The sequence below is a fragment of the Pinus tabuliformis genome, chromosome 7, assembly GCF_031772625.1.
Source record: "Pinus tabuliformis cultivar Carrire ecotype Pingquan chromosome 7, CPIR1, whole genome shotgun sequence".
Lineage (NCBI taxonomy): Eukaryota > Viridiplantae > Streptophyta > Pinopsida > Pinales > Pinaceae > Pinus > Pinus tabuliformis.
In genome coordinates this window covers 636,999,178-637,009,606 of record NC_142293.1, presented here as the reverse complement: position 1 = coordinate 637,009,606, position 10,429 = coordinate 636,999,178, and the positions used below count along the sequence as shown (strand labels likewise).

Sequence of the window (10,429 nt, the reverse complement as noted above, 5' to 3'; positions counted from 1 at the left end):
TTCTTCCTCCTAACCAAATTTGTAACTTTCATTTGCAGACTGATTCTCAGTTTCTTCCCTGATAAAACTGGAAGTTACCAAATAACCATGCATAGCACTGAATAGAGAGCCACTAAATATGCCAGCTACACCCAACATGTGTAATGGATGCATAAGGATATTGTGCTCATCCTGGAATACAATCATGAAATTGAAAGTACCGGAGATTCCTAGAGGCATACCATCAGAGAAGCTTCCTTGACCAACAGGGTAGATCAAGAAAATGGCAGTAGCAGCTGCAACAAGAGATGAGTATACAACAACAATCCAAGGATGCATACCTAGATGGAATCTAAGCTCCCACTCATGACCCATATAGCAGGCTACACCAAGTAGGAAGTGTAGAAGGATTAGCTCATAAGGACCCCCATTGTATAGCCATTTATCAATGAAATTTGCTTCCGAGATGGGATAGAAGTGTAAACCGATAGGTGCAGAGGTAGGAATAATGGCATCAGAGATAATATTGTTTCCATAAAGAATAGAACCAGAAATAGGTTCACGAATACCATCAATATCTACCGGAGGAGCTGCGATGAAAGAAATAATGAATACAAAGGTTGTGGTCAATAGGGTAGGGATCATCAATACACTGAACCATCCAATGTAAATATAGTTTTTAGAGCTAGTGATCTAGTCGCAGAAGCGACTCCATAAATCTGTGTCTTCGCGTCTTTCTATAAGTGTGGTCATGGTCAGAACTCTATTTATAAAATCATCAGAGGATCCCAAGAATAAGGCTTCTTATTTTATAGTATAATATGATCCATGTATCAATATCAACCAATATCTAGGATGGAATTTCAATATCTATCCCAACGGAATAGATACTGATTTGTACTATATAGATAGAATATAGAGGTACTCTAGATAGACTCTATCTTTTTCACATATATTCCACACTCTATAGATCTATCTATGGTTAGATACTCCATCAAATTCTTTATTCCTAGTTCCAGAAATGGTAGATCAATTGGAATGAGAATAGATAGGATCGAATCAACATTTTTTTCTTCACAATAAAAAAGTTCAATGCAATTCTAGAATCAAATTCTTAAGAAATTGATATAAGTGGAATAGAAATTCTTTATAACCTTTCTGTAGAACCCATAGTTCAATAGTTTGTTCCCTGTGAATAGAAACAAATATGAAAAAGAAAAAACTTGATTAGATCCAGAACCAAAATAAGTGGAATGAGCTACATATCAAAAATTTTATTCGGGTTTCCCAGACTCAAACCCTGAGCTCATTGAATGGAGTGGACTATCTTCTCTTTCAGTATCAATAAGAGAAAGAAATGTATCCCCAAACTGTGCTTTCAATTCTCATTGCACACAGATTTCCCCATGCAATGTATCTATTTCCCAATAATTTTAGTTCTTGGAAAGAAAAATAAAATGATTCTAAATGGAGGCAATTACTCAAAGAGAATTTCATTCGTCAAATTAGTTTTCTATTTTTAGATCTTGTATATTTTGTCGATAGGGGATTTATCTACGGAATATCTGAATGCCAAATTTGTTCTCTCTGGAAATGGGCCACCAATTTTGATGAAAATGGAAGATAATAAAATTCTCATTCTTTTCAAAACGTTTTTTTAAAGAGTTCTGGACCTAATTCCTTCCAAACTACATGTATCATACTTTTATGTTTATAGGCTAAAGTTTTAGCACATGATAATGAAAGTATATACTTTATATGATATAAATCATCTCGACCAAAGGATCCACTGTAGTAATGAAAAATATTTCTCCAAATTTGATCAAATCGATCGACAATATCATCATTTGTTAGATTGGTCCAAGAGAATTTACTAATTGGCCGCCCTGATATGTCAAAGAATTTTTCTCTAGCCAATAATCAATTTATTGGTACAATCAGAACTATTGGATCAAATTCATCGGTAATAGGATCAACGATTAATAACTCATCTATAATTTAGTTTCTAACGAAAATAGAGTTCATCCGAACCCTCAAAAAATAACCTGGAGAAGAAGAACAATTCTTGGATAATTGATTAGAATAGACCCTATACTGTTCAGACCAAAGATAAAAATAACATTGCTGAAAAATGAGAAGATAATATATACATTTTTTCACTAGGAGATGAGCACCCTTTATAGCTATACAAATCTTTCTCCATATCTAACATAGTGAATTTTAGGATTGTTCAATGACCAGATATTTTTAAGTGAATTTGGACGAAAAAAATATCATAATATGTTTTATCTTTCGATAAAAATGAGTTCACTGAGGGAAAGGTCCATGAGATAACGATCGTGAATGAGAGGATCATTTAAGGGAAAATAAAGTGGATTTGAATTCACAGATATAATAATTCTACAAGAACTGAAAGAATCTCATATTTACTCTTCGACAATAATTGATCTTTGTGAGTTCTCTGGACTATTTCGATATTCATAGAGAACGGATCCTAATGGGTGCAAGGAGGGAGCATCTCAGATCCGACAATGAAATGTTCAAACCAAAATTTCTCGATGAATAGAATAAGGTATTTGTGCATCTAATATATAATTATAATGCAGAAATTTATCTTCCAAAAAAGGAAATATTGAATAAATTGACTAGAACTCTTCCATTTATTCATCCATTCCAAAGAATATTTTAAACATAGAGAAAACAAAAATTCCAAAACTGATGTCTATAAACTGTAATTGAAATTATAAAACTAAATATAAAGTAAATAAAATGAAATTAAAATTTATATAAACTCAATTTTATACATAAACCATTAGCATCATATTAAGAAAAAACTATAATATAAAATTTAAAAATATTTAAATCTTGAAATTACACTAATAGATGATTATTATGATGTAAAACTAGTAAATGATATATATATATATATATATATATATATATAAAAGAGTCTTACTTTAAAAAGAAATTACACTTACCTTACATAACTTGTGGTGTCATAAATTACTAAAAAATAATGGCTTTTATTTAAACTATCCACACGTTTTGAATCAAAAATTTCTATAATTCTCCATTGAAACGAACATTGGAAATTAATAGTGGTGTCCAAATCTGCAAGGAACGGTTCACCATGTTTTCAGTGAAGAAAGGAAACTTTCCACTCTAAAGATTAACCAGCAAAAAAATATAACTCTAAATGTATTGATTATGTAATAAGAGTGTATTTAATTAAAAATAAAAAATAAATAAAAATAATATTAAAAATAAAATTTAATTTGTATTTTTAAATTATGGACGACTTGTAAAATAAAATTGGTTAAACATGAAAATAATTAGTCAAATAAAAAATTGAATGGGTAATACTATGACTGAGACATGTAAAATAATAATTAATATTTAAATTTTGTGTATTAAAATTGGTTTTTAAATTTAAGCAATTATTGAATTGAGGCTTCTGTGATCCATATCAGGTTTACGAGAGATTTTTCGGTGTAAATCACAAGATCTGTCATTTGTCGACGTGTTTCAAACCAACTAGTGTGGTTCATCGTCAGGACAAGTTGAAGAATCAGAACTAGCTTTGCATGTTAAATAGCTTGAGAAGAGCTTCCAACAGCTAAAAAAGATCAACGACTAAATTTGACTAGAGACCAGGATCAATAATAATTAAAAGGAAGATAATTAAAATAAGGGACACTAACACTAAATAAATAGATTATATGTATAAATTAATTAGATGTTAATTTAATAGTTAGTTAGAAAAAATAATTATAATAATAATAACGCAACTAACTGTTTATAGAGTTATAACTAACTAATAAGATTATAATAAGATTATATATGTATAGAAAAAATTATAAAAAAAGATGTTAAGCTAATAATAATAATAATAATAATAATAATAATAATAATAATAATAAAAATAAAAATAAATAAATAAATAAATAAAAATAAGAATAAAAATAAAAGTTAAATAACTAAATAAATAAATATTAGAAAATATACTTAAATAATAATAATAATAAATAAATAAAAATAAATAAATAATAAAAAGTAATAAAATAAAAAGTAAATAATAATAATAATAATAAATAAATAAATAAATTATAGTGGGGATAGAATAAAAAGTTATAACTCCTCAGATAAAATAATGCAATCAAATAACATATTAAAAACAATGGAGGGGGAGAGGCGGAATGGAAGAAAGCGACTAGGAAGAGAGGGCAGGGACCCAACACCTACTGATTTTCCAACCATCCTCTCTACTGAGATTGCTCGGCCCCTTTTCAATCTCAAGAGCTTCCCTAAATTTCCGATGATGGAACTGCATAACTCTAGCAATGGCAGTAGCCTCCTCAATACAAACATGATGATTGGTTGGTTTTTTTCGCATGCTCAGCTAAAGCAGAAGACTTTGATCTCCTATGCTTAAGGTCAACTGCGTGTTCACTAATCCTTTGATTGATGGAGCGACCCGTGTCACCAATATATGGGGTCCCACAGGAATAAAGGATAATATATACCCCTTTCATATCTTTAGGGTCGATAGGATCCTTTGCTGATCTGAGGGACATACGAATGGTGTTAAGGGGCCTAAAGGTTACAAGGACACTATGCCTCTTGAGAATTCTTGCAATCTTATCAGTGGTCCCTTGAACAAAAGGAAGATGGACACCTGGAATCTGCTCCTTCCATTACCTTTTAGCAAGAGAATTCTTGCTGGCTTTTAGGAAAGCCTTCTGTCCCATGTATCTACTATAATGATTCTCAACAAAGACATCAAGGAGATGTGATTTTTCTTTCTCAAAACTCTTTTTATCCGAGATCCTTAGGGCCCAAGCAGCAAGGGTATTGAGAACCCCTACCTTTTGGCTAAGTTCCTTGCGTTAAGGCTTAAGCCCTTAGTTGGTCGTACGGAGTCCTTCGTAAAAGACTCTACTTCCTTTATTAATGAGCTCAAGGACATTAAGCTTGACCCTGGGGACATTCTTGTTAGTTTTGATGTTGTTTCCTTATGCACTTGCATCCCTATTAATGAGGCCTTGGAGGTTATCAACCGCTTAACAGATCCTGACACTGCTCAGTTAGTTGAGATCTGCCTCACTTCCACCTTTTTCAGTTTTGAAGGAGAGTTCTTTGAGCAAACCTGTGGGGTTGCCATGGGCTCACCCCTATCCTCGGTCGTTGCTAATATTTTTATGGAAGATTTTGAGTCCAAGGCTCTTAACTCTTCCCGTCTCCTGCCTAAGCTTTGGAAAAGGTATGTGGATGACACCAATGTTATCTAGCCTCACAGCCAAGAGGAATTAGATCTTTTCTTCGATCATCTCAACAATCAATCCTCGGCCATTAAGTTCACTAAAGAGCAGGAAGTTGATGGATGCCTCCCTTTCCTTGATATTCTGATTTCTAAGAATAGTGATGGTTCCCTCTCCCACTAAATTTTTTGAAAGAAAACGCATATGGAACAGTATCTTCATGCCAGTTCCCACAATTTCCTAGCTCAGAAGATGGGGGTTCTCAATACCCTTTCTACTCGGGCCCTAAGGATGTTGGATAAAAAGAGTTTTGAGAAAGAAAAATCCCATCTCCTTGATGTCTTTGTTGAGAATGGTTATAGTAGATACATGGGACAGAAGGCTTTCCTAAAAGCCACCAAGAATTCTCTTGCTAAAAGGGACCAGAAGGAGCAGATTCTAGGTGTCCATCTTCCTTTTGTTCAAGGGACCACTGATAAGATTGCAAGAATTCTCAAGAGGCATAGTGTCCCTGTAACCTTTAGGCCCCTTAATACCATTCATATGTCCCTCAGATTAGCAAAGGATCCTATCGACCCTAAAGATATAAAAGGGGTATATATTATCCCTTGTTCCTGTGGGACCCCATATATTGGTGAGACGAGTCGCTCCATCAATCAAAGGATTAGTGAACACGCAGCTGACCTTAAGCATAGGAGATCAAAGTCTTCTGCCTTAGCTGAGCATGCAGAAAAAACCAATCATCATGTTTGTATTGAGGAGGCTAGTGTCATTACTAGAGTTTCGTAGTTCCATCATCGGAAATTTAGGGAAGCTCTTGAGATTGAAAAGAGGCCGAGCAATCTCAATAGAGAGGATGGTTGGAGAATCAGTAGGTGTTGGGTCCCTGCCCTCTCTTCCTAGTCGCTTTCTTCCATTTCGCCTCTCCTCCTCCATCGTTTTTAGTCTGTTATTTGATTGCATTATTTTATCTCAGGAGTTATAACTTTTTATTCTTCCCCCATTATTATTTATTTATTTATTTTATTATTATTATTATTATTATTATTTTATTATCATTATTTTTTATTTTTTTATTTTTTATTTTTTATTTTTATTTATTTATTTATTTATTTTTAAGGCAGGTATATTCATTTACATAATTAATTTATCTCGGTAATTAAAATTTATTTATTTATTGTTGTTATTATTATTATTATAATTATTTAAGTATATTTTCTATTATTTATTTATTTAGTTATTTAACTTTTATTTTTATTCTTATTTTTATTTATTTATTTATTCAATTTTATTATTATTATTATTTTTATAATTCTTTATATAAACATATAATCTTATTAGTTAGTTATAACTCTATAAATACTTAGTTGCCTTATTATTATTATAATTATTTTTTTCTAACTACCTATTAGATTAATATCCAATTAACTTTAATTAATTTATACATATAATCTATTTATTTAGTGGTAATGTCCCTTATTTTAATTATCTTCCTTTTAATTATTATTGACCCTGGTCTCTAGTCAAATTTAGCCATTGATCTTTTTTAGCCGTTGGAAGCTCTGCTCAAGCTATTTCACATGCAAAGCTAGTTTTGATTCTTCAACTTGTCTTGACGATGAACCACACTAGTTGGTTCGAAACGCATCGACAAATGACAGATCTTGTGATTTACGTCGAAAAATCTCTCGTAATTTTTTTTTTTTCTCGATTAAGACTAATTCTATTCAGCAGAAAAATATTGTACAAGAGGATACATTCCAGAGATGCAGGATACCGGCAACCGGAAATGATAGGACTATCAACCTCGGTTCCGGGGAAGGAGATAAGCAAGCAAGGAGCTACAACTAGTCACTGAAAGCTTAAAGAAGCATTGAATGCTACCCTGAAAGGGTAGAGGCTTCAACACGAAGCTTTTTCCCTTTCCTTTTTTTAACTTCAACCCAACCATTTTGGGGTGGATGAGCGATTACAACTTGAAGATTGGGGTCCTCCACAGGGGAGCCCTCCTTTTCTGAATCCGAGGAGGAGGACAAATGGACACGTTTCTGAGCAATGGCTGAATCAGAGGAAGGCGCCAGGCCATCGGTGGAAGGGGCCACGAAATGAGGGGCCTGATTCAATTCTTCATCGCTATCTTCATCTTCAGAGCTGGAGGAATCAGAATCCACGACTGGAGGAGGAGAGCAGGGAGCCCATCGTTTGGACTTGGGCTTGGAGACATTGGCCTTGTTCTTTTTTGCCGGGCGAGATGGGCAAGTATTCTGCAGATGCCCAGATTGGTGGCAATGGCGGCACCGAAAAGCAGTATTCTCGTAATCCAGTGTCTGGGTCCAGACAAAGTCATTTATCTTGAGATTGATTTGTTCTGGAAGACCTTTGCTCAGGTCTAACTCCACACATATTCTTGCATATGAGTAGAGACCTTTGGATTCCCGCCAAAAATCTCCACTGATGAAGCTGCCCAAGGTGTCTCCTATAGCTCTGAAGACACGAGTACTCCATAGGTGGGCAGGTAAGTTTGGAAGCCGAATCCATACGGTGTCTTGGTAATGACTGCAGTAGCTGGATCAAAATCTGGGAACCAGGGAGTCAAGAATAGCCCTGCAGTTCCCATGAACCAAGGGCCCTCTGCTAAGGCCTTTTCATAGTGCTTATTGTTATCAAATAGAACAATGAAATAACCTTTCGAACAAAAAAAGATCTTACAATGATGTGTCCAGTTTGCATGGATCCATGCATAGAGATCCTGAGATCGCGGCCACAATCCATTAAATCTGCAAATGATGGCTCTTTCTGCAAATTCTTGAAGATGGGAAGCCAGATCTTCATGTATGAGTTCAACAGAGGGAACTTCTTCAATTTTGTCAACCAAGAAGGCCTTAGATTTAAGGGCTTCCGGGGGTTTGGGGTTCTCAGAGTGAACTGCGTCCTTATATGAGAAAGGCCGAGTAGAGGAAGATTGTCCCGCTGCACCTCCTCTCAAACGAAGGGTCACCACCACCGAGCTGTTCCTGGAAATGCTGTAAGCAGAGAGGGGAAGAGGGTTTTCAAGTTGTTTACCTTGAAAGAGAAGTCGCAGAAGGCTAGATGGGATCCCCATTCTGCGCTCTAGATTCAGTTTGAGTTCCTGCACCAGATCTGAAGGGCGAACCCATTGCATGATGGTTCTGCCTGAAGGCTGAGAAATTTGGATCTGAAAGGAGTCAGATAAGGGCCTTGACCCCATGCAGATCTCTAGATCTGGCCAGAGCGCGGGCTTATATGCCTTCTGGATGACCAGATCTGGCAGATCTTTGTCAGATCTGAAGCTGAGACTGCGTTTCGGAGAGCAAGTGATTGCCTCAGATCCATACAAAGACCATGCGGATGTTGCATTTTCCTGCTCTCTCTTGCTTGATTCCAAGGTCGGCACGGAAGGAAACAAAGCCAGAGCCGTGGCCTTGAGATCTTGAGGCCCCTGCTGCTGAGGGTGCAGCGTTCGAATCCACCGGGGGTTGCGCGTCCGAGCGAGCGCAGCAGAGGCACTGTCGTCGGTGGCGAGAGCGAAATAGGTCTTCACTTTTACGCCGCGCAAGACCCTGGCGGCATCATCGTATGCACGGGCTGCCTCCTCGGCTGTGTCGAATGTGCCGGGCCACACTCGAAATTTCCTCCATGGATCTCTGATCTCCACTGCGAGTCTCCCCCAGGGCCGCTTTCTTACGCTCCTGAGATGGGTTTCTTTGAGGGCCCGGGATTCGTTCTCGTGACCTCCGATCCCTCCACTCGCTCTCCGCTCGGTCTCCACAGCCATCGTTCATCTCATCAGCGCTCTCCGCCAAATCTCTCGTAATTTTAAGCAAGTTTTCATTTTTTATTATTTTAAATAAATAGAAAATAACTAATTGTAAATTATTTAAACTACACATTTTTGTTGTATGTCTTTTTTATTATGACATTTCCATGTAAATGAATGCAACTGTACTTTAATTTATTAAAATTATAATAACCTTGATATTTTCATTTTCATTATATTTAAATATAAAAATAATATTATGAAATATATTTTAATTTAAATGTTTTCATATTTAATATTTTTCTCTATATAATTAAGTATTTCAATATTTAGTTTGTATGTAAAGATAAATTATTTTTTTTACTTTTGAGTAAACAAAATTATGGTCATCTTGGAACTTTTCTCTTAATAATTTTTAAGCATATAAATAAGATATTAAAGAATGACTTTTTAAGCAATCAAAACTATAGTGATCTTGGAAAACTTTTCTTAACGCTTTTGGAATATAAAAATAAGATGTTAAATAATTCTCAATAATTTCTTACTCTCTTAAAGTCCAATAAACTATATCTATATTAATAAATATTAATAGTCATTAAAAATTAAACTTTGATAAAAATAATCATAATCACTTCTACTAACTAACCAAAATATATTCAATAATTTTAAAATTTCATAAAATAATAAAAATCATCCAAAATCATTTCCTTTATCTCAAATAAAAACTGAAAATCATTCTCATCCTATATATTAATATTGGAAAACTTCTACTAACTAACTAAAATAAATTCAATAATTTTAAAATTTCATAGAATAATGAGTAAAAACTGAAAATCACTCCCATCATATATATTGACATTGTTGTTTCAATGAAAAGGAAAATGTCTATCTAAAAATTTTGCTAGCGTGATCAACTTCTATTTCAAAGAAAATTTTAGCAATGAATTATTCTGATTTTATTTCCAAAAAAAAATTAAAAATGAATTATTTTAAATTTAAGTTTTACTTTTAAAAATAACATATACACATATATACATATCATATGATGTTGGAATTTATAATTTTTATTCAACAAAAATATATTGTAATAAATTATATCGATCGTTAAATAATAAAAATAATCAATTTCATATATGATAAATTTTATTTAAAATATATAAAAGAAAATGTCATACACACATGGAGGTTCATATGTCATAAATAAGTTGTTGTTATAATATTAATTTGCAATTTCGATTCACTAATCACAATTGGGAAAGCACACAAAACTTCAAACGCCAACCAAATCGAACCATTACAATGGTAGCATGAATCTCCAAATTAATCAAAAGAGAGACTTGAAAAAATTGCTAATAAAAAGCCAAAATAATTAGGTTGGTTGTTTGCGTGAAACAGGGCAACCAATCAATCGCCT

At 33.9% G+C, this 10,429-nt stretch overlaps 1 protein-coding gene across 1 annotated transcript; it reads right to left on the bottom strand.

Annotated features, from left to right (window-relative positions):
- Positions 1 to 8,323: 8,323 nt before the first annotated feature.
- LOC149249062 (ethylene-responsive transcription factor 4-like) lies at positions 8,324 to 9,033 on the bottom strand. Its single transcript, XM_089457547.1, has 2 exons — positions 8,462 to 9,033; positions 8,324 to 8,378 (listed from the first exon to the last, which is right to left on the bottom strand). Exons 1-2 carry the CDS (start codon positions 9,031 to 9,033, stop codon positions 8,324 to 8,326), a joined length of 627 nt encoding a protein of 208 aa, XP_089313673.1.
- Positions 9,034 to 10,429: the final 1,396 nt, after the last annotated feature.

Coding starts and splice junctions, on each gene's coding strand:
- LOC149249062 (XM_089457547.1), bottom strand. CDS start 9,033: ATGGCTGTGGAGACCGAGCGGAGAGCGAGTGGAGGGATCGGAGGTCAC. Junction 8,379..8,461: donor GATCTAGAGATCTGCATGGG/GTCAAGGCCCTT, acceptor TTCGCCCTTCAG/ATCTGGTGCAGGAACTCAAA.